At 36.5% G+C, this 24,113-nt stretch overlaps 1 protein-coding gene across 3 annotated transcripts in view; it reads left to right on the top strand.

The window, feature by feature from the left end:
* Positions 1–24,113, top strand: part of AGMO (alkylglycerol monooxygenase) — a 194,591-nt gene that overhangs the window by 157,633 nt on the left and 12,845 nt on the right. The window contains exon 13 of one of the 3 annotated variants that reach the window (XM_051609488.1): positions 14,116–14,270. The exons of the other annotated variants lie outside the window; for them this stretch is intronic. Coding sequence (XP_051465448.1) covers positions 14,116–14,256 — 141 coding nt within the window. The 3' untranslated portion in view covers positions 14,257–14,270. The remainder of the gene's footprint in view (positions 1–14,115; positions 14,271–24,113) is intronic. 3 annotated transcript variants of the gene reach the window in all.

Here is a 24,113-nt window from a genome sequence, read left to right as displayed (position 1 = left end):
TACTTGTATAGACACATTCTTAAAATTGCTCTCCTGCTTCAAACCACCAAATAAAGCAATATACATGTATTACATTTTGGGAAATATGTGCAAGTATTTTGAAGTATGGGGGGGGAGGGTATTTAGGGATCTCTTCATTGTGGAACAGTGGTCTTGCTGATTGTATCTCAATGGGGTTGCTAACTCACACACAGTATTATAATTTAAGGTACATATTATTTTTTCTTATAAGGCCTGCTGCCACAGTACAGATAAGTGTAGATTTACCCTGTAGATTTACCACGTCACAAAATGGAACACTTGGGTGCTTCTCGTATATGCTTCTTGAAAAAATAATCCCTGTGTATGAATTCCTTGATTACTTAGTAGTTCCCTAACTTGACTCAGAAAGTTTCAATGGAGCCAAACTTGCCCAGCAGTGCCATTTTCTTTCAGCCCAGTGTTGCACTTTAAAGCCACATGTAAGTGTGAGCCATCAACTTTGTATTTCTACGACAAACCTTCTAATATGCTTTTAAATTTCTAGGGTTTCAGGGTACACTTACTACCCATCTCTGGTTTTGAAGAGATTATGCTTCATAAACCATCCTTCCTAAGATTTTTAAACCAAAATTATTTGCAGAGATTTGTTAAATTTTAAGTGATGCTGGAGTAGATTGGCAAATTGTTCTGTTTAGTGAAAATCTAGATGCAATAATTTGTTTATTTCTGTAAATGGAACAATTATGCGTAACTTCTGGGCACAGAAAAATGAAATACAGATATCTAGAGGAGCAGCAGACTTGTCATCACTCTGCCCAACACTTGCATCACATTATAATCCTGAAAAAACTTACTGTCATATTTCCATTAATTTTGGTAACTCAGTTTGGCTGTTGCATAGTCCAAATCTAGCAGAGTTGCAACATTTAGTTTTAAAATTTATGTGCTTTGAAAAATGGCATAAGGCAAGAAATATGTTGTCACTTTTATGCTATAGCTCAGTTTTACATTTTTAGAGCTTCCATCGGCTTTGGCAAAATGAAGATTAGTTTGATCCAACTTCTGAAGCTGGGAGATAATCCAAGGCTCTGGTAGTCAGAGATCTGCAAAAACGTGTGGCTGCTCTATTACCTGACACTTTTGGCCCTCTTTTCAAGTTCTTTGTACACTCTTTATATTTTCTTGATCGCATAGGGCTCATAGTCCTATGTTCTTTTTCTCTGAGGCTAGAATACAATACTATTTTCACTTAGCATCTTTCACACATCACTAAAGACATGATGAAGCAGTTCCCCAAGCTCAACTCCACTATGTTGTAAATATGTCAACAAACAAGTAGTTAAGCTGGCTTAACCATGGATGTTCCCATCTCTTATGGGTATTTCATCTTAATTAATGAAACAAGTTCCTAACTTTTCAAAAATACTGATACTTACAAGGAGTAGACTTTGTTTCACCCCATCAGTTTTCTCAGCACCTGAACATTGATTCTGACTGGCAAAAAAAATGCAATATGCAGACATACACTTGAGCATTAATAACCCAGCCATAATCAATCAAAGTAGGATGGTCCAATTATTTCACAAATATAATTTACTGAATCAGTGTCTGTGGATTAAGTTTGTCACAATGTAACTAGCTCTGCTGAAACTATTAAGTAAGATGTATTGTGAAAACAGATATATTGTTAAGGGAAGTCCCATATTTGCTTGTTTCTGTACTTGCTCTGCAAATATTTAAATTAATTTATCAAGAAATTGCAAGTTTCAAATCTGAAATTTGCAGAGCTGAATTCCTATTCAGATATGTTTTTTAGAAGTTCTTAATTTTATATAGTACAAAACATTTCAGGAATGTCTTTGAAGTCCAAAGGAAGGCAGTATGTTTATACATATAGCTTAAGAAGTAATGTTATTTTTTTCAGGCAGAACTATCTACAGAGAGATAATGATACAGAAGATACAAAGGTTTTGGTTTTACTCTTTCAGCTATGTCTTGTTTAGTTTTCCTTTACAATTAACTGAAACAAACAGTCTGTGAAATAAATGTAACGTTTGGAAATTGACAGTTATCAAGGTATTTTAGGGATTCCTTTTCTCTAAAGGCAAATGGTCTATTGATTCTTACAGTAGGAATTTGAAAAACATCTAGAAAATAAAAAGATTCATTATAAAATGCACTGAAAAAAATTAGCCTACACTAATTCTCGTATTTCAGTTGAAATGGAATAAAAGGCAACATTGCTAACATGTCACAGTTCATTCAGTCAAAAACGTGAAAGAATTAGTGGTGAATTAAGATGGTAGTGTTTTGCAAAAAAGATTTTTTTTTTGTTTTAGAGGTGGTGTAAGTTTTTGCTCCTTCACAGTTCTGAATTATCACCCACACATTTTCTAGGTTCTTTTAGTGGCTAGATACACTTTTCCACCTTCAAAAAAAACCCCCAAAATCTAATCTTTCCCACTTAGTTCCTCTTCCCTCACATGCCTACCAATGCTCATTTTCAGGGAAAGAAAAAGGAAATTAGAAGTACGGGATGTAGGGAACTCTTGACCCACTTTGCAACACAACAAGAAATAAATTGAACTCAAATGATTTACCAATTTGTTGCAAATGTTTTCAGCTAATTCTCCAAGGCTTTTCACTTGACACCAGCAGAACTTCCCACCTTTTTTAGGTTCCCCTTGTTGCAAGTGGCTTACATCGTGTGTGTGTGTGCTTCAGCTTGACAGGTCACAGAAAGTATAGACTAGCCCTTCACCTCCAGCTGCCCCTCGAGTCGACTTCCTCTAAGCAATATTGGCTTCTAAAACTAAAAACTGCTTTTCACATATAATGAAATTCACAAGTGCATTAGAGGAAATGTGATTTTTTTTTTTTCTGCCCCCACAATTTCAATAGCAGTTTATTCCTTTAAAAGGCAAATTGCAGGAGGGAATAACTTTGAAAGCAAACTGGAAATATAAAGACAGGAAATGAGTCTGTGACTGTATAACTGAGTTCATAAATGGGTCCTTTTTTGGTATGAAACTGGGCTTTTAAAGTAGAAAAATCACCTACTTAACAAAACCATTTTCTGTTTCAGCACTGCAGGAGCATGAAATAAATCCATGTTTCTTTCTAATATATAATTCAGTCTATCAAACTATTTCCAAATGACCAGAGTTCTAGCAGTGTAACAGAAGGTTCCATACCTCTGCCTGGAGGTGGATTTTTTAATGTAATCCTTTGAATTTCCTTGTTCACTCTGGTTTACAAAGATGCCTAAAAACCCTCCCTTAATCTGAAAGTGTGATGAGCATATTCTTTCTCAAATTATGAGCTATAGACACCCTAACTTCCCTCAGAAACCCCTCTAAGTGTTTCCATAGCAAGGATTTCAGCTCTCTCCAGTGTAAGTCTCAGAATGTTTGTACATGCTTATTCTACATCAACAGTTATTTAGTCACCAGGATTGTCCCTGGTCATTGAATTACAGTGTTGTCATGTCAAATGGCATTGGTGAAACGCCTAAATCACTGCATTGTCTTGGCACCAAAAAAACCAAACAACCCAAACCAACAATGCTTGCCTATCCTGTTTAGGGCAACATGCAACCACCATCAATTCTTACAGCTTTTCTCAAGTTTGACTTCATCTCCCAGGTGAAAAATACAAGTACTTAGTTCAAATTATTTATTCCCTCAGAATCAATAATTTAAAAGCGTGTACACAGAAGGCAGACACATAGACAAATGTTTCTGTAGGATTTAGACTGATTTCACCCAAAAGAGTATTTCCTTCAAGATTTCCTAATTTTTCTGTTGAGTTTCCTTGTTTCTTTTTCTGAACTTTAAGAAATATTCTCAGGTACTGTTCCCTAGTCCACTGCTCCATCACAATTTCTTACTACTTTATAGAAACAACCCTTCTTCTAATTCAGAGGTTTGAGGAGAAAGAGATATTGCAAATGGTGTTTATGCTAAATGTAAAAAAAAAAAAAAAAAAAAGGATTTTTGCAGATTTGGTTTATCTCAGGTTGTGTAGTGCATCATAAGGTGAAAGTGCTACATAGTCAGTGTACCTTACAAGCAAATGGAGAATAGAAGGCCAAAATCATTGGGCACATTGGAAGATTATGGATTGGTTTGGATATCCAAAGTCTTTGAAAAAGAGATTATGCTGGATGAGATGTAGATGATGCTGATGTCCTGTTCAGTTCATGTGACTGAGGCTAGCAGCTGTGGTGGGTGACTGGAATCTCTGCAGGTTCAGATTAATTCAGGTTGTTTTTTGTTTGTGGGTTTGTATTTTTTTTGTTGTGTTTGTTTGTTCATGGGGGTTTTGTGGTTTTGTTGTGGTTTTTTTTTACCTCAAAAAGCCCCCATATGCTCTAAAATTTACTTTATTGGTGTAGCATAAAGGTATTTTGATATTACTGCAAGCTGTGTGGACTGTAGGGATCACACATAACATGACTGACAAAACGACTGAGTATTTAGGAAGAACACCGTGCATCTCAGAAAATCTCATAGTGGTTTTATTCAGTCTTTAATCAGTTTTGTGGTTTGTTTAGTTTTTAATCTTGCAGGGAACTATGAAACAGGGATAATTAGGTTTTCTCCTAAGCAGAGCAAAAAATACTCTGTGATCTCAATTCACGATTAGCTACTAAGGAAGAAGCTATAGAAAAAATACTGTGTGGGAGAGAGAGTGGAGGAGGATATTAATGACAGTTTTTCTTTGTATTTTTTAAAATAGTACAGGTGGCACTCTGCTGAGTCACTCTACTATGTATCTGAAATGGTAGATCAAAAAAGCAGGAGTTGTGTTTGATTTTGCATTTAATTCTGGTCAGCAAAACCTGTGAAGCTATCATATTGCATCCTCCTTTAATTTTATTTTTAAAGGAGATTTTGTCTGTCTGTCATGTTAGAATGTGGTGGGGGGGTTTTTACTCTCTTTTGATAGGTAATGCAGGAATGGTATTTTCTTTACTCCTAGGGATGGGAACTTTTAGAAACATTATAATTGTCTTCATTGACAGGTGAATTATGTTTTTTTTAAAGGAAAAAAGACTGATCTGCATGATATCTTAAACTTACCTAAATATAATTCTTCTTTATGTTGTTTTAGAGAGAAAACATCTTATTGAATAAATAGAATAGACTGAAAACATCTTAAACTTATTTAAATATTATATTCTTTACTGCTCTCATGGAGAAAGATTATTTTAAAAATTGTGAGCCAAATTCCACTGTGTTACAGTCATACAGTTAATATTATTTTTAATAGTTGTGTATGCAATGCAAAATATAGCCTTCTAGAATACATTTTTCATTCAAAATTAAGATACACTACCTGCCTCATAACTACCCCAAGGCTATAGAAATTAGTATCATTTAAAATTAAACAGTCACTCTTTACCCAGTCCTAGACTTTTTTAAACATGAAACTTTTGAGTAATTTGCAAAACTCAATCAACTCAAAGTTGTTTGAAATATTTTAATTACACAAGGTGTTTGATCTTTTTTCATTTTATTTAAGTACGTTTTTATGCTTAACTAATAATAAAAATCTGGGGGGTTGTATTTTTGAGGGGGAACAGCTTTCTCTCACATGTATTTGAAAGATATCAATTTAACTTAAAGCCAGGCAAGCATGCTTATGTTGTAAGTTTTGGATGCTGGAGTAATCTGTATAAGCAGCACTACTTTCTAAATCACTAGTCCTATTTTCCACTTAAAAGAAGATAATAAAGTTAGCTTACTGTCTTTCCACCAGACATTTAATCAGATTTCTAAAGATATTTAAATTCATTCATGTGCAGAATATCACTAGAAATATTTTTAAAGTTGGCCAGTGATAGACACACCAAGAGACTTAGTCATCTTACTACTTTTCATGCAACTACATTCAACTTCTGCTTCATATCAAAACTCTCCTCTTGCCCCTCTGCCCTTTATTACACTTGCATGTCATGTCTGGTTTAACTCATGAAACATAACAAAAGGGCAGTGGTCATAATGGCCTTCTTAAATCTGTCTAGGACTTGCAAGGAAAATTGAAGTTCACCATGCTTTTCTGCTGTCTCATTTTGCCCATACTTTAAAAATTAGGGCTCCACCAATCAGAAGAGGGCCAGAATACCTTCTAGGGATTCCTGCACTCAAGCTCTTGTGGTGGAAGCTCTTCAATTTTCTGTAAAGATCTTCAATATTTTATTATGAAATTTAACTCAAGGTCTGGGGTTTAAACAGAGTGATTGAGCCACCAAAGCTGTACTCAGTTCTCTCTGGTTCAATGGGCGTACTGAGCATATGGAAGGAAAAGGAATCTCCTCCAATTTTTCCTTCAAAAGTAGGTAACAGTTTTAGGCACTCAGCTCTAAGGTAGAGTTCAGGTTTAAAAATATTAAGGGTAGGAAAGAGTTTCCTTTGCTCCTGTATCCTGGAGAGGCAGGCCTAGTCCTCCTATAGAGCAGCTTAGGTGGATTGTTCTGTGTTTTCGTACTTTAAAACTTTGTGTTCCTACTGGAGCCTGTGCACCTCAGGCAGTGTATCTGAAAGTGTGTTTCGCTCCTAAGTTCCATTGTTGTCTATGAAGGCTAGACCTCTACTATCTAAAAAGTAAAAAAAAAAAATGTTCACATTATTTTTTTGTTTGTTTGTTTATGCCCAGACCTTGCAATTTTTAATGTTCTCTGAGGTACTGGAGAAATGTTTATTCCCATGGCTTTATGTTTTCTAAAAGTTCACTTCCTGTCACTGAAACATCATAGTCCTGGCAGGACTGTGTTCCTAACTTCTAACTCAAATAGCCAAACTCCCCAAGCTAGCCTGAGTTCAAACTTGGATCACTCATGTAAGCCTTCTTCAAGAATATTCTTCTACACCTATTTGCCAGCTGTTGCCTTCTGACCTTCCTGAGGCTGAAGCCTTTATCCACCCTCGAGAAAGCTTCCAGATCATCTTGCGCGTCTCCCTGGACAATCATTATCTCCTACGCTCCAGGCTTTGTTCCCTCCCATAACCATCCTCATCTCCCCACCCAGCAGTGTTATGAACTCCTGGGCTTCAGGACACATTTTCTTTCCATGTGTCATTTACTTGAATGATAGTAGGTAATTTAGCATTGTGAATCAATATTATTATGAATATTTTAATGATAATATCTTTTTTTCCATTATTTTCCTTGAAGTAAGAATCATCATTATGCTTAACCTTGCTAAGGAAAAAACACTTAATAGTGTATTCTGTTTTTTATTACAATATTATGCACTGAATGAGTCCAGGAAGAGCACACTTATATTGAGAGAGAAAAGCAAGAAAGAGAACTCAAAGATCCTATTCTATAATTAGGCTTTCATGATGGAATTCAATAGAACAGATTAATTAACTTTAGCCTCATTTTTCATATGACATTCAAAACTTCTGTTCTTTACCAATACAAACAAAACACGAGTGAAAAACATTTTCTTGAATCATAGGCTAATGTTAAATGACTCAAGGCCATGTTCAAAATCCCTACACTGTTAATGGAGCTATGGTGATCATAAAGAGGGAATTATGGTCAGCGTCTTGAACTGCAGTGATTTTTAACTGGCTTGAACTTTCAGAGCAGTATATAGGAGAGTGAAGCTACTGTGGCCTTGGACATTTAATGATGAAGTTTTCAGGGCTGGTGGGAAGTACAGAGGCTAATAGTGAGTTAAGGTTATTTCTAAAATTCTTAAGCAGTGAAAAATACCCATATTCAGTCTAAAGATCTTTGCTAGGGACAAGAAAAATCATCCTAAATAGCTCTGTGCCCTCACAAAAAGAAAAAAAAAAACAAACACCAACAACCAGCTTTTGTGAAGAAAATAATTATCTCAAGAAACACAAATTAGGGAATATGACCTGGGAATATCCTGATAATCAGTTCAGACAGAAATTGAATGTTTTAAATTAGATAACTCTTCCTGATGAGATCCCTTGCACTGGAGTGTCTGTTAAGCAGATGAAGGAAAGTTGCTGGAACCCATTTTTCCAGAATAATTTTTTACATTTCTTTGCTCTAATTGGTTACCTCAGCATAAAATAACAATAAATTGAGAGGAGTGTTGAGAAGCTGCAGTTCTTGGTCCCCTGTTATCTCTTTGAATTGTCTCATTGGGGAGAATGTGACTACAGATGTGAGTCAGTTCAGGATTTTGCCCAGTGGAACATACTACTTTTCACAAGAGAGAAAGGGAATTTTCTCTAGTTTGCTGGTCCTTCTGGTTACTTCTTTACACACTAAATCTGTCATCTGCTTACAGTTTTGCATGTGCATATGTGCATCTCATTGAATCTTAAAGAATTGCAGATGTATGTGTATTTCCCAGAAAGGCATGCCTGCCATTTCTCTTTGAGTTAAATGGTCTTTCAAATGTCCTCCAGATACATAGTTTTCTTCCTGAAAAAGCTTTCTGCCTCAAGAGAGGTTTCCTTCATTCAACTAGGTCATTGTAGCACTGATAATAATTAGTTAAATACTCTTAGAAATTGGAACTAAGAAGAGTTTTGTGTATATGGTATCTTGGATACCTTTCTATATGGAAAATTAGGTAGGTCTTTTTGATATACTTTTTCTTTCATATGCATTCAGTTAGCTGAATGCATGCTCTTGTGGTCTATACACAGTTCCATTGACTTGGTTTTCTAGTGTTAAGCATTACTTTAAAAGTTCATAATCATGCTTTCATTGTTCATGGTTGTATCATTCTGTGTTTTTATTCTGAGCTTCTGTCACAGCTGATTCCTAGTAATAACAGTAAGAAGATGCAAAAATGTGGGGCTGGGAGGGGGGACAAAAGGAAATGAAAGAATGAAACAGGCTCGAGAAATAGAAGCTAAAGCCCAGGTATATCACCTGCATAGAACTAATCCCATTTTAGCATGTTATAAACATTTGTGAAGTTTGATAATGGCATTATTTTTCCTATTTAGAGCTGAATGCAGTCCCTTACCCTTTTTGCTTTTAGCTTTGAGGGCAAAAATGCCATACCAATATCTTTAGGTATCAAACAGCATTTAACTCTGAATTTAGACGTTATCTAAACTTTAGGTTAGTATTATTTTACTCAGGTTCTTAAAGTAGAGGTGAGATGAAATGTAAGGAGGCTCACCATAAATCTTCTCAGTCACTGAGGCAGGTGTTAAAGAAGCTCAGACTTCGGCAACAAATATATTTGGATTTAGTACAGGCATCTCTGGCTATTGGCAAATAGCTGGTATTTTGCACACTTAAAGTCTCTCAAATCTGATTATGAGTAAGGAAAAAAATAAAAGAGCTACTACTTTCGTTATTTCACTTTCTTCTCACCCAAAACCTGTTTGCCTTTGTCCAGACACATTCTTTCTCTGAAATGTTACAGAATTTGTAGTTCTAAGCATCAGCAGCACAGGAACTAACATATGTGCCTTTCTCAGGGATGTTCTCACATATTCTGAAAGCTGATCAGTTTCTTATTTCTACTTGCACTGCTAATGGCATCATCACTCTGCTTTCTGCTTCTACCACTTCCATTCTCCAAAGTGTACAGGAATTTACTGACGTTTAATGCACAGAAAGATATATTCACTGAGGAAGTTCTTCTGTGCTTTATACAGTGTTGACATGCCACATGGTAAGTCACTTCTGGTGTAGATAATATGTATTTTGATATTATGTCAGTGCTATAATTTGATAATGAACACTCAAATTAACCCTTATATTAACTTTTTTATTTCCCTAATAGGTCGTATTTTATTAGTAGGAATAGCTACAAATTAACATCACACACGGGAAGATATTACAGTATTTAAATTTCATTTTTTCTTGAACAGTGAATAACCTATTAGGGGGAACATGAAACACTTTTCTGCAAAACTGGAAGGTAAAGGACTGCCACGAATTCTGCTACTTATAGCAGTCTAAACAATATGAAAAGTTCTGATATGCATCATCTTAATTCTAGTAAGAACTTATCTGTAATATATATTATTTGAGTCAATATCCTTTAAGTCAGTTTGTTGAGCTGCCAATCCCCTCCCCCTCCCACCCAGGTAGGGAAGGAGAGAGAGAATGAGAGAGACTCTCTGGATTGAAAACTAAACTACAGAGCTTTAATTAAAACAGTAATGATAAAAGAAAATATATACAATTATATACAAATGTATTCAGGAATGTACAACCCCCCTATTGCCTCCCCCCTGCCCCAGCAACTCCCACACTCCCACAGCACTCTCCTTAGCTGCAAACAGTCCAAAAAAGTCCCGGAGCTGCCGGGGAGAGAGCAGAGTGATGAGGGTCAGGAGAGCTCGAGCCTGGGGGTCGACGATGATGGATGGACAGAGTCCTCCCTGGATGCCAACCACAGACAGAAGAGAAGGTAAAAAGAAGAAGGAAGGAAGTTGTCTTCTGTGATCTCTGACCTTCCTCTGAGCTTACATAGATATGTGGAATGGAGTATCTCTGGCTAATTTTGCTGTCTAATTCAGCCTCCCATGGAGGGGGTCATAGATCTGGTAGTCCCTGAGCCAGCAGAATACAGACATGACCTTGAAGTCCCAGCAATAGCATCAACATTCCAGTGCTATCAGTCCACTAACTGGAACATTTACTGCTAGTTAAAAGAAAGGTTACTGAAGGGAAAAAAAAAATCAGTAAAAGGAAAAGTGGCTTCATCCTGGCTCAAACCACAACAACATTGTTTAAGTTGACATGAAAATAGTGTCTTGATGGGAGAAAAATGACTTAAGTAAATTGCTAGTAAAAGCAACAACTTTCTAGCAAACCTTGTGTCTGTTCTTTCATGTACTTTTTTTTTTTTTTATCACTCCATAACATCCCACGGTGTCAGATGGCAGATTTTATAGCACAACTGATCACAGTTTGAGCTGTTCAGCAATTTCTAAGTTTCAGTAAAACAAAAGCACCAGCAGATCTTCACACAAGAATGTAAGCAGACTTTCCAAAACAAAGGCAGCCCTTGGTATTTCTTTCAGTAAATCCTAGTCACGCACTAGGCGAGAATGTGTACTGCATATCCTTTGAGCACACCACAGAACTGGCAGCTGGGAGTATGGTGGTTGTAAGTCTTCCTTAGTGTTGACTCTGGTCTCCTCCAGGACCAGCACCGCCAGCCCCAGCATGATTTAGAAAGTCTTGAAAGGCTGGGGTTACAGAGTCCTGTCTCTAGTTACCTCCCCTCTGCCTTGTAGTAGTCGGTCTGTTTCCTTATGGGCAGGATCATGACCCAGCCTCTCTGTGGTGCTAGCAGATTGTCCTGATGCACATGTCAGTGGCCCCGAAGTACTACGTGGAAGTAGCTGGGTAATTCTTGAAAAACAACTTAGGAGTGTGTTTGTATGCATCTGCCCCTGGGAGAATATTGCTGGTTTATGCTTCATGTTATTTTATACCTGGATGGAAAGTGGATGAAAGTCTGAGCCTTTTTTAGCATTTTAAATTTTATGTTAGTTCACAGGCAAATATATACGTACCAAACAAAAAGGCAGAGAGTCGTTCTATCTGGTTCTTAATTTATTGTTGAGCATCTTTACATTATTTTGACTTATCTGAAATAATGGAAATAAGCTTGAATATCAAATGATGCTAGAGATGTGTTTGCAAGCTGCTGTCTTATAATTTAGTAACAGTCAAATAATTAAATTCTCTCCCTAATCCACTTTCTGTCACCCACTTAAGTTGTGAGGGGGAAAAAATAGCATTTTGAAAACTGAGTGGATAGAAAGTGCCATACCTCAGCTGTTGTTTTTTTGGAACTATTACTAATGGGGTAATGTATCATACCAAAGCAACTCATGTTGAATTTGAACTGGTTTGGAAGAGAAGATTTAAAGACATTTGCACAAAACCACTGATTGGTGTGGTCAACCAACTGTACAAATCAGTGAATTGTGGCATCAAATTCTGGCATTATTGATCATTCCTGTTCAAAAGTATGATTGCAAAAACTGAAGTACCGGATGCCAGTGAAGGCATTAATTCTTAGAAACAGATAATGAAATGGTCTACTGAATTAATATTTGGGGAACCTAATCTAGAGAAGTGACTGACCAGTATTTGCCAACTCTGTCTTTTCTTAACAGCACCAGTAGCAGCCAGCTTGTATCACTCACTGCCTGAGCTCCAGGACAGACTGTCTGTTTCCTCTTCATTCCATTATGTTTTTTAAAACATGAAATTATTTTCTTACAGCATATCCTAATCTCTTATCAATAGAAGAAATAATTGGTTTGGATTTGAGCTTCCAGAAATAAGTACTATGTTATGATTTTCCTGTCAACAAACACATTTTTAAAGGGGAAAATAGTCTAAAATTAGCTGAGAGGGAAGATGAAATCAAGCGGAAATGCATTTTTCACAGAAGATAGGCTTGGGTTGTTTTTTTTTGTTGGGTTTTTTGTTTGTTTGTTTTTTGTTTGGTTTTTTTTCCCCTAAGCCGTCATTAAAATCTGTTTCTGAAATCTTAACTTTATCAACTGCAGATAGGAGGGTGGAAATATGTGTGGAGAAAGTCTTGTTTGAATGAGTTCCATTTTCCCATAACTCCAGTTGGGATGCATGATAAAATTATCAATGAAACGTCCTAATTTGATCCTTGACCAAAGGGATGTTGTCCTATGAATCATCTGTGTTTGTGGGAGGCAGCACTGAAGCTAGCAGAGCAGGAATGGGACCCAGATGTTTTCTGGGAAGCTGGTTGCACTGTAGGCTGTGTGTATTACCTAACGTAGGCGACCATATGGAAGAAAAGGTTGGAAACATCCCATTACAAGTCATATATCACTGAGCTGACAGCAAGGATTTCAGCTTGTTTTTATTTAAATCATGAAAGCAGCTGCTCAGCTGTCCAGCTGTATTAAATTTAACTCTTTTCCTGGCAAATGAATTTTTCTTTATGACATGGCAGCCAAATAGTTTGGTGAGCTTGCAGAAAAACCCAGGTTAGAGGGTCCTGCGATAACGTCCTTGCCCTGTGCAGGAGGACATCACTAAGGATGGCTATGTCTGCCACTGGGTGACAGTGCAGCCACTGATACACCTGTAATTCATGAACCACCAGCAGGCCTGGGAAACCTGCACAAGAAACACGCACACTATATAAAGACAGTATTTGGATTTTTTTAAAAGTCTACTTATTCTTCAATTGCTGCACACCTATAGAATGAGCCATTACTTTTTTTTTTTTTTTTCATGTCTTACGCCCTTCCATTTGCTGTTTCTCTTTGGTATTGTTATCGATTCTTTGCACAATTTTCTTTCCTCTCTCTCTCTTTTGGTATTTTTATATGATGTTCATCTCACTCCATCTCCTGTAGGCTCTCTTCTCAACACTTTTCTGCTTTTTCTTCTCCTGGATCTATCCTTTTTCTTTTTTGCTTTCCCCCCCTATTGTTTTCTTTCTGTCAATAGTATATAAGCTTCTCTCAGGGATCATCCCTTCCCTGCTTCTCTGTCCCCTTGTGTTCACTGTTTACACTTTACTGTGTCTTTTAAAGAATTTCCTTTTTTTTTTTTTTTTTTTTCCCCATTGATTTGATACTTATATAAAAAGCACTTAGTTTGCAGAAAGACTGTTCCCATCAGTAGGAAATAATCTTGGACCTCCAAAACAATCCTTCACCACATGTGTCTCAAGCAGCTTATTGATTTGTTATTTTTTAGCACTCTTTTACTAAAGAAAGAGACTTTAACTGAAGCCTAACAGTTACAGTTAAGTAACAGCCATACAGTAAGTACAGACTTTAATTTCCTGTGTAGAAATCTGTAGAAGAAATATAAGGAGTATCCAGTATAATATTAAACCAGATTAGTAGTTTTGGCATGCTAAAGTAAGTTTGTCTCTTACTCTTTTGGAGGCTGTACTCTTTATTCTGTGCTATGTGTATCCTGCTCACATCCATGCCAGGGTCCTCTGTGTTTTTTTTGTCAAAACATGGAGGTTTTCTTAGTTTACATCCTTTATGTTGTATGTGCTTTAAAATTACAGAATATTTTTGAAGGGTTTCTTCCACAACCATCAATATGAGGCTTTGGCATAATGAAATGGTATGCTTATGTTACTATTTGTATTTGATATAAATATTTACATCAGATTAATTCTCTCTTCCTTAAACACAGTGGAAACAAAGAGCTCAGCAGCAATTGTCTTCAACCAGTGCTTTGCAGTTACTGCAAGAGAGCTTCTGGTGGAGAAAAACCTGTAAACCTCCAATCCAGATGCTAAGATGTGGCTGCAGTGACAGTATCAATCCTTGCTAAGTTTTGGGAAAGAGGTAGGATCATGATCTGACATCTTCCTCTCTGATTAAGAGCAACAGAAGGTGTCCTTAGAGGCCTTGCACCTGGCCACAGGAAGGTTCATGTCCAAATACCACGAAAGGCACCCAAAACACTGCCCTACTGCAGACATAACTTCTGTAATAACGTTCTGTCAGTAATTCCATGTGATTTCTCTACTTCCTGGAGATTCAGCTTTTCTGTTATTAAAATAACTTCCTTCCCCCCCTCTTTTTCTGTTTCCATTTTCCTTTCTATTTCCATAGGCTATCTTCTGAAACACTCAGCTCTACCCAGGGCATCATTTTCATATGTATAACAGGTGGTCTGTTCTCTGCTAAAACTACTGTTTCAAGATTTTGCTTATTGTTTTATCTAGTTTGTATTATCTAGTTTATCTATATAACATAAGGTTTGAATCTCTCTGTTCCATAAGACTAAATTTTCCATCCAGCTTGTTAGTCAGACCTTTGGTATCATTAGCTCACTGCACCTGTGTCCAACTTATGGTTAATAAGCATTTTCCTTGCAACCAAAGTAATAATCCAATCACAAGCTGTAGTTACTTCCTGGACAGTTCTGATGGGGAGTGCTTCGTTCATACTGATCCTCCGTCTGCGGAAAAAGCCTTTCTCCTTGGCTTGTATCAGTGTCATCTCTATGCACTGTGTAGCATCTGCTCCTTTCATGAATGCACCAGGACTTGGATCTGTGGGGAGACTGTGATCTGTACTGATTAGCACGTGTCTGCTTGACCAGCTACACTTACAACCAGACTATGCCTCGAGTATTATGTTCCTTCAGGAAAACATATGGAAAAGTTTTCAGGTTTTGCTTCTTGCAAATATGACAGTTTGGTGAAAGCAGTTAAGTTTGTTTCTTGTGATTACACATTATTCTCTAACTTTCTAGAGAATCACTGTATTTGCATTATTTTAAAACCATTTTGCTTAATCTCTGATTGTTATGCAGGACTTGGCTTTTCAGTCATTCAGAGTAACATCATCTTATTTTCCTTCCCAAAATGACATCTTATGGGTATGTTCTGGAAGTTGATATATTCTGAAGTTTCATTTTTTTTAGGGATGCAAAATTCTTCAAATCTCTGTTGCTCAACTGGATAGCTGTTCTTTATTTGACTCTAGGTTTTTGTGTAAATCTAAAGTCTCAGATTAAGCAGTAGTTTCAAAAATCTACCATTTGTTCAATATTTAATCAGTAGAGGTTTTGTTTTGTCTTTTTTAAAAAATTACCAAGTTCTTGACTGATTTTTTTTCTAGTTATTTGCCACAATGTTATGTAGTCCAGCTGAACTGGAAATGTTAACTTCTCTGTTTTGCCATTTATCAGCTTTCAAGGAGCTGTGTTCTCTTTCTCTCCATTTCTCATATGTGGTAACTAACTCTGAGCTGGTGTCAGGTCTTCATGACTAAGACAACTAATATACTTATTAGTATGTATGCTAATGTAACAATTAGTAGTCCAACAAATACATGACAGAAGACAATGGAGAGGGGAAGTGGGAGAAGTATATCCCGTATCTACACATATGCCTGGTTAAGTAGTTAGACATCTTCCATCTCTGGAGCTTTCCAGGGCTCCTTCATGCAGGCCGCAGTGGACGTGGGTCTCTTCGTCCAGCACAAGAGGCTGCTTTAACTTGTGAAGCCTTGAACACTGAATCTTACTCAAGGAATTCAACCTGATGTTGCTACGAGGTCCTCCAGGTGGCAATGTAGACAAACTAACAGGTCAGAGTGCGAGTTTAAAAATACTGAATTTGGGACCATCTGAAGTTTTGATTACCAAAGTGGTCATTTTAATTGTGTTTTGTTTAAAATGTCCATCATTCTGGCAGGACTGCCAAGCTCATGTGGATGAGAATTGGGCACAAAAAAATGAGGATAAATTTGATTTATGTAATCCCATTAACATTATTAGTTATTTCATAGATTAGAAGATGAGGTATTTTTACTGGGGTGGGAAGGCAGAGAAGAAAAAATAACCAACAAATAATTACACTAAAATGAGATGGGGTTTTTTTTGGGGGGTTGGTTGGGGTTTTTATTATTATTATTATTATTATTATTGGTGGTGCTTAATTCTCCATAATCATGTATCTTTGTTATTTATCCCTTCAGCAATGCACACAAAATTTGCTATTATGATTTTATGTCATTTGTAACAATTTTACAATGATAAAAATATAAGTATAGTTATAATAAAATGCAGATGTAACTTCTAGATGCTGTAAAAATTCTAAGCTGCAGGAAATAAAAAGCAGCTAACATGTTTAGACCAGAGACTTTCAAACAATGAATTTCATGGTACTTATATTTTGCAAAAGATTACTTGTATATCAAAAAGGTCTGGATGTTTCATGTCCTAATTCATAAACTGGAACTCACAATACAGCCAAAACAAAACTCTGAACAGTAAGAAAGCAAAAATGAAAGCCTAAATTACTGAAAAGATTTAAATAGGATTTTTTGCTATATTTGCTAAACAGATGTTGCCACAACAAGCAAAAATGAAAACTCCCAGTGCCAACTTTACAGGGATTGATGACTTAAATGACTATTCACAGCCTGCCATTGTCATATAGCCTGCAAAATACAATGTCCACTCCTTAGCATACCAACCTGCTGAAATTACTTTGCCAGGAAAAGGAACTTCAGCAGGAATTTAACCATCTCAGTGAGACTTATGTCCCAGATGCACCTATTTGAAGCTAACTGTAAACCTTTTTCAGAAAAGTCTTCCAGGGTTTCATAAAATGATACCTGATTTCTTAAACAGTTTTTTTTTCAACCTGTTCCCCCACCTGTTTAAACTGCAATACTAGTTTCTTTTAGGAAAGAAGCACATATCTCACTTTAAAATGGCCACTTGGATGGCTAGTATCAACAAAGGCCCACACAACTTTTCTAGTTTGGAGACTTGGTGTTTTTCTGATAAAATACTGGATTTAGAATTTATAGCTGAAGTTTACTACATGGATTTTATTTCCTTGAAATGTTGTACCTGCTTTTATAAAGTAATTTGTTTTGATTTTACATTTACTCGCAGCTCCATGCCACACTGCTGTTCTCTCTGTACTGAAAACTTGTAAAGGAAATGTTCCTAAGGTGCATGTTTTGTTTTCTGTCTTTTTTCTGCATTCATTACTATGATATTGAGTGCTTCGACAGCTAAGCATTCCACAAATAAATGTACACAATAAATCTTTTGTGATGCATTACCAGGCCACACAATTTACAGAAACCACACAAATGCTCCAACGGGTAATTAATTAATTATTTGAATTAATAAATATAAAAATTAATTATGTGGATTACTGTAATGCTATGTAATTTATAGTATGTTCCTCTAAGAAAATTCCAAAGCACTCTCTAGGCTACATTCACCACTTCAGATACTCTGATGTGGAAAATATAGTTCTGTTCTGTAGTACATTATTAGATTTTAGCTGGAGTATGAAGAGAAAAGCTGGCTCATACACCCAGGAATTTAAGGATCTGTAATGTAATCTATAATGTATATAAAGTATCTATAATATAATCTATAATGTAATCTATATGTTCTTTCCAATGTGCCACTATGGCTTCCCTAATCTTTTTGTTTTAGATTTTGTGATTTTTTACAGATTAAAATTTAGCAAAGCATTTGGAGAAATATTTTTTTTAGCTTGGGATTTTTTCCATAGGGTTTTCTGGACATAAAAATATTTGTTTGCATTGTTTCTTATCACTGTGGGAACTGAACTCTATTCACAAAGTTCTTCCAGTCATATGTTTCTAATACCCATATCCCCTGTAACTCCTACAGATTTGTGTTTCATATTGTTTTATATTGTGGAATTGATATATGTAATGGATTTCTAGTGTGTGTACATATATATTTGTTGATAATGTTCTTATCACTACAATACCTGAGCAGCAATAACAATTCAAGTTCTAAGTTGGTCTGTCACATCCACATTGCATAGAGGTGACTTACAATAGCCATATTTGTCCTTTAATGCCCTACTTGAAAAAATGGCACCCTACTTGTCAGCTCCTCATTTGCACTTCCTCGTCTGTCTTTTTTTTTTTTTTTTTTTCCCCCCTCCCACTTCTTGACCCAAAAGTTACTCTTCTGCAACTTGTTGAAACCTTCTGAATTTTTTGGTAACAATTTTCCTCCAGAGCTTCAGTGGTGCTGTACAAATATAAATAAATGACAAATTCCTTTCTCCCTATTCAAAGAGAACATATGACTTAGGAAGAGTTTGATGATATGATTATATAAATTCTTAATACTTTTTCCATTAGCAAAATTATTTTTTACCTTTTTGCCCCATAATTTCTTCTGATATGTTATCAACAGCCATGGATGGGTTCAGCATGAGATACCCAGGATGGGAGTTGGGTATGTGAGAGATGAGGGGCTGGTACATGAGAAAAACATGCATGTAGTTCCTGCTACAGGTGGAATGGCAGGCCAAGCATCACTACATGGGTACCAGCAGAGATTGACACAGACTGCTCTGGTTAACAGGCAGAGTGATAAGAGAAAGTGATCAAAGAGGGAAGAGCGAAAAACACCAGGACCCTGTTGTTTGTTTTTATTGCTGTTGGAAGTGAGGGCTTTGGTGTAATAGCAGGATGGTGAGTGGAGGGAAATAAAACAAGAAAACAGAACTGCAAAGGGAGTGATAACCATCAGTATGTGAGGAGCATTTTCCTCAGGAGAGCAGCAAAAATGAAGTTATGAGCGTTCTACTGCTGTTCATGGGAGAAGCAAGTGTCTACTGTCCATCTGTTTATTTCTTATGTGTCCCAACAGTCTCTTTTTATTAGTTTTTTAACTTTAGTAAGCTTAACGTGGGATATCTACCAACATGCAGATGATGCTAGGATGCTACTGACTCGTGGCTTTTTGATATCTATTTAACATTGAGAAGGTAGTACTGATTTGCTATATGAGTAAAAAGGCCGCCTTGTGCCACTCTGCATATACAAGGCAATTTCTGATTCTTTCTTAATGGTGCTTCTCCCACCATATGTTTGACCTGGCAGTGGCAGTTTTCATGTCTTTTCCTTCCTCTGTAAGGCCTTAGAAAACCTACCATTCCCTGAGCTAGGAGCTGTAGTGGAGAGAGCACTAGTAGAGGGGTTTGCCTGCTTGCTATGGCTTGAGAAACAGGAATTCAAGTCTCACTCCTTATTTGTGGCCAAAGACTGTTCTCAGTCAAGAAAGCTGTAAATGTGCATCTGATTATTTCAGCTGGAGAATCAGGGTGGTTGGATACTGTTAAACCTGGGCATGCTTTTACCTAATTACTGGTAACTGTAAAATCTGTTTTGTTAGACTTGATGCACCAGCTAGGCTCAGCTGGACTTGGGAGATGAGAGGCAGTTCCTGGGGGGCTTCTCAGGGACTACCTTCCCAAAAGTTGGGAAGCAACTTGACAAAATTTTAAAGGGCAGATATCTGCAATACCATAGAATATCTTCATACAAGGTTAGGCATATGTTTAACATAGATATAATAGAAAATTGAGCTAATAATACAATGCAGACACATAAATTTTTGCCATAAGGCATGACATATAGGAAAAGCAGAATTCATAAGAAAATAGCCAAAATAATTTTGATTAATAAATCTATTGTGAAGCCATTCTGTTTCCATAAAAAATTGTGTATAAGAGAAGAGTTGAAATATGTTGAATAAATAATTCTTCTAATGTACATCTAAAAATACCTTACAGAAAAACAGCAAACTTTTTCCTGGAGGTAAATAATTTTCAAATGCATAAAAAAACTAAGAAAGCAAACTCAAACCTGCAGTTATATCTTTTGAGTTCACAGATTCTTCCTTCCTAACCCTCATCTCTGGAACAGGTTCCAGTCATATCAATCCCACACAAAAGCTTCAGTAGATTTTGACAGAATAATGATAGATGTATATGTGTTTACCCTTATTTCCTACTTCCAGATATATGTGTCACATACATATACACTTCACATTTTATTGCATTTTTAATCACCTACATGCTCTGCATAACTCCCAGGTTAAGGTTTTACACCAGCAAAATCGAACTCTCATTTGATTTATTTTCTTTTATTTCACACACCCACCCCCCAGCCCCCCCCCCCAGATATTCCAGTACAATGCTTCATAAAGAGAGCATGGGTTTATGGAGATAAAATCATTAATACAGGTCTGATTGGTTTTGCATATGTTTCTTACTAGACTAAATTGGTTAGTTAATTAAAGATGTGTAAATAAGTGTTACTTCTTTCTCTCACACATTTTCTGGACAATTATATTTCAGTACTGAGCATAAAATCACATAGGAGTCAATAAGCTTTGAATTCATAAGACTGACAAACCACTGGGGAAAATTTTAAAAGTACGAAAAATGTACTTTTCACTTTACAATTAACACTTGTCCTTATTATTCATATGTGTGGGAGAACTTTACAACAGAACTCTTCCAGGCCTGTTTTGGAAGCTGTACATAGGGAGACCATCGCAAAGTGGCCTTTGCCATTGCTCCATAGCTGCCTTTGGAAGATGCCAGGTCTGGCTCTCTGAGCGGATGCAGAAACCCTCTGGGAGCCACCCCCAGTGCTTCAGTTTCCCAATATTTACCATGGCTCATGGCCTGCTGAGCACAGTAAAGCAAGTTGATCCAGGTCCTCAACCATGCATCAGGATCAGCCCTGTAATAACGTCCCCCAGAAAGCTACTAGCTACAGCTAGAACAAACGTGCATTTAAATGAAATCATTGTGAGGTTTTGGTTAATGAAGAATTTGTGTTGTTTTTTTGGGTTTTTTTATTCAAAATTAGATAATTTCTGTCCAGACTTGTTTGATTCCTCTTCATTTATGTCTGTGTTCCTGAATGCATTTACATAACACTGTAGGCTGTGATAAGCTTTTTTTCAGTGAATGGATAGCTCATTCATTTATTATTCTCTGGTAGTGGCAGATAGAGGTGCTTTTAAGTCACTTTTTAAACCAGTTAGCTTCTCCTTTATTCCAAAACTGAGTTCTCGCTGATGGTGTTGTTATGATATCAGTAGTAAATCCCTATAGATACAAACTAATCTTCCTGCAGTATCTGACAATAATTTCTTTTAACAATCAGGAGGCGACTCAATGCCATATTCCAAATTGTCTGTAATCACTTCTCCTCAGGTTCTATTATCTGTCATCACTATAGACATGCCTATAAGTCTTCTATAAGATTATGTTGTTGCTAAGCTATTTTACTCATCTGGACATCATTTGTTTTATGATGCAATATTTGTTCTCATAGCCGAAAAAATAAGTGGATTTCTTTCAGGCTTTCAGGGTCAATCCTGTACATTTTTTTTATGTACGTACCCCTAGAGTCTTGCAACCCTTACTTTTATGAGTAAGGGTTGCAAGATTAGATCTTACATCACATATATATGAATTTGTCAGAAGTGTGTCTACACTTCTGTAACCCTGTCCCCTTTCATTCTCCTGCTTTAATGACGTTTATGATAACATACTTATTTTCCCTATTTTCTGTATGATTCAATATATAAGTATGCTGGCTTTCAACAAAAAAGTAGTGTTCTGTTTTTATAGTACTGCTGAAAGTATGATTTGGCTGATGCATATGCATAGCTGCAAAAAGCTTCTATCCTGAGAATGCCTGAAGGACATAAAAATAGGAGATATTTTCAATAAAAATGGAATAATTCATTACGAGTCAGTTGAAGGGTAGAAAAATAATTAAAAGAGCAAGCACAGCAAAATATTTCAAATAACTAAACTGAAACTAGAGATAAATATATATTACCCAGGTTAATTCTAGGTTAATTAGGCATCAGCAAAACCTCTTTGATCCTTAATGAACAGTTGAAAATTATTACATTCTTATTAAAATAGGTAGTGGGGGCTTGATTCTTATTGTCACAAAGGGACATCTGACATTTTTAAAGACCTTGGTCACTTAGTTTGGAGAAAAAAAGGATTGCTCACTTCTTAGTTGCTAAGTTGTCAGATTCTATGTTATACAAACTTGGACAAGAAAGCAGAAAGGTCTGGCACTGGTTCTTTTGGAAGTTAAATGAATGAGTTGCAAAGGAGAAAGTGAGACAGGGCAGAATGAAGTTTTCGTGTATAACACAGGCAGCAAAATTCCCATAACACTTTCCTCTATGTGAACAGTTTGGTGTGAGGTGTGGCTTAAATACAGTAGTTCTTTTTCTGAGTTTGCGACTTCCTTACCAGCTCAGACTCACTGACTTCTCATGGTTTGGTCAAGTGAAACCAATTTCTTCCTCTAGTTCCATTCCTAGAAGAATTCTTACGTGATCCATCTTCCTGGTGGTTTCTCCCCCTAAGGGGGGAGCAGCAGCCTGCGAGGCTGAGCTATGAGATCACTGCTCAGAGTGGATCTAACTTCTTTATCCATAAGGCTTAGAAATATTGTATCTACCATGCTGCATTTGACTTCAGCAGCATTAAAGTTTCTCTGGTCTGAAGTAGGTGTCTGATGTCTAGGCAGTGATCAGGACAAAAACAACAAAAAAAAACCTGGGGACTGAATGTAAATGAAAAGCCTTGATGAACCTTGGTGTAGAGAGGGAGAGCCCTGTGGAAGACTGGTTGGTGGCTGTTCAGGTGTTCAGGTAGCCTGCTGAGATGCTTTAAGCAAATGTCATTTAGATGTCTTGGGGGAGAATGCCTTTTTGGCTGTCTGCTGGCAGTAATTACCACTTTTATAGAGCTGCAAAAAAGCACTTTCCCAAAGCTTCTGCAGATGACACTGATCATCTGCTTACTTTCCCCATTGATAGACAGGTGTTTCTTCATTTAATAGGAATAGAGGCTGTGACAGAAGTGGCAGGCACTGGCTGAGCACTGCAGGTAGCAAACAGCTGCAGCCATGAACATGACTGACAGAGCTGTCCTTAAAATCACGAAATAAACTAGTGATCTGTAAACTTAACTGATAGTACTTCTGTTGTTTCACTGAGCAATGAATAACCATTAAGTCCAGGGTTATTACAGTCTTATGTATGTGTCGTTCACATATCAGCTCTAACTATCTACTATTTGATTTTACTTACATTAATTAACTGTGCTTTAACTGGAATAATTAAGTCCATTTAAGAATTACTTATATAATACTTCAGAAGGTAGAACTGAGAAAAATGTTGAAGAGTGTTAATATAAAGGCTTCAGTCCCACAATGTAACTTGTCCAGAACAGAAGCACAGACTTTTCACCAAGAATACTTATAAAAAGAGCATTGAACATCAATAGGTATAGGTAAAAAATGACACATATGAATAATTACTAAACAGTAACATAAGCCACATCCCAATGTAATGTGATTTCAATGAAATGTATGAGGTATCTGATGTTATATACAATTCTTGGCCAAATCAATGTATAATATAACTTTGGATATGTATTTTCTTTGACTTCAGAGTTACACTAGGGATAAATATGGCCCCACAATTCAAAATGAAATCCATATTATGACATTCAGCCTATAGCCTGATAGAAAAACCAAATCTTTCCAGAAAATGCATAGGTCATTCATATTTTATATATACACCCAGATTTCTTTGTGCATATATATACATATATAAACACACACACACTTCTATCAACAATACTTTTTCAATAGTATGCAGTATCATTTTGTCCCTGAAATTGTCTCTGCTTTCATAGTTTAGGTCTTTTTCCCAATCACTAAATTTCTGCCCAGGATAGGAAGATGGGGAGCATTAGTGCATGCTCTCACCATTTTAATAGTTTGAAATCCAGAAAAAATTATTTTTGAACATTTTTTGTGTTTAGA

Source organism: Apus apus, chromosome 2 (assembly GCF_020740795.1).
Source record: "Apus apus isolate bApuApu2 chromosome 2, bApuApu2.pri.cur, whole genome shotgun sequence".
Taxonomy (NCBI): Eukaryota; Metazoa; Chordata; class Aves; order Apodiformes; family Apodidae; genus Apus; species Apus apus.
The sequence above is the reverse complement of the archived record's forward strand: the minus strand, read 5'-3'. Positions and strand labels throughout refer to the sequence as shown.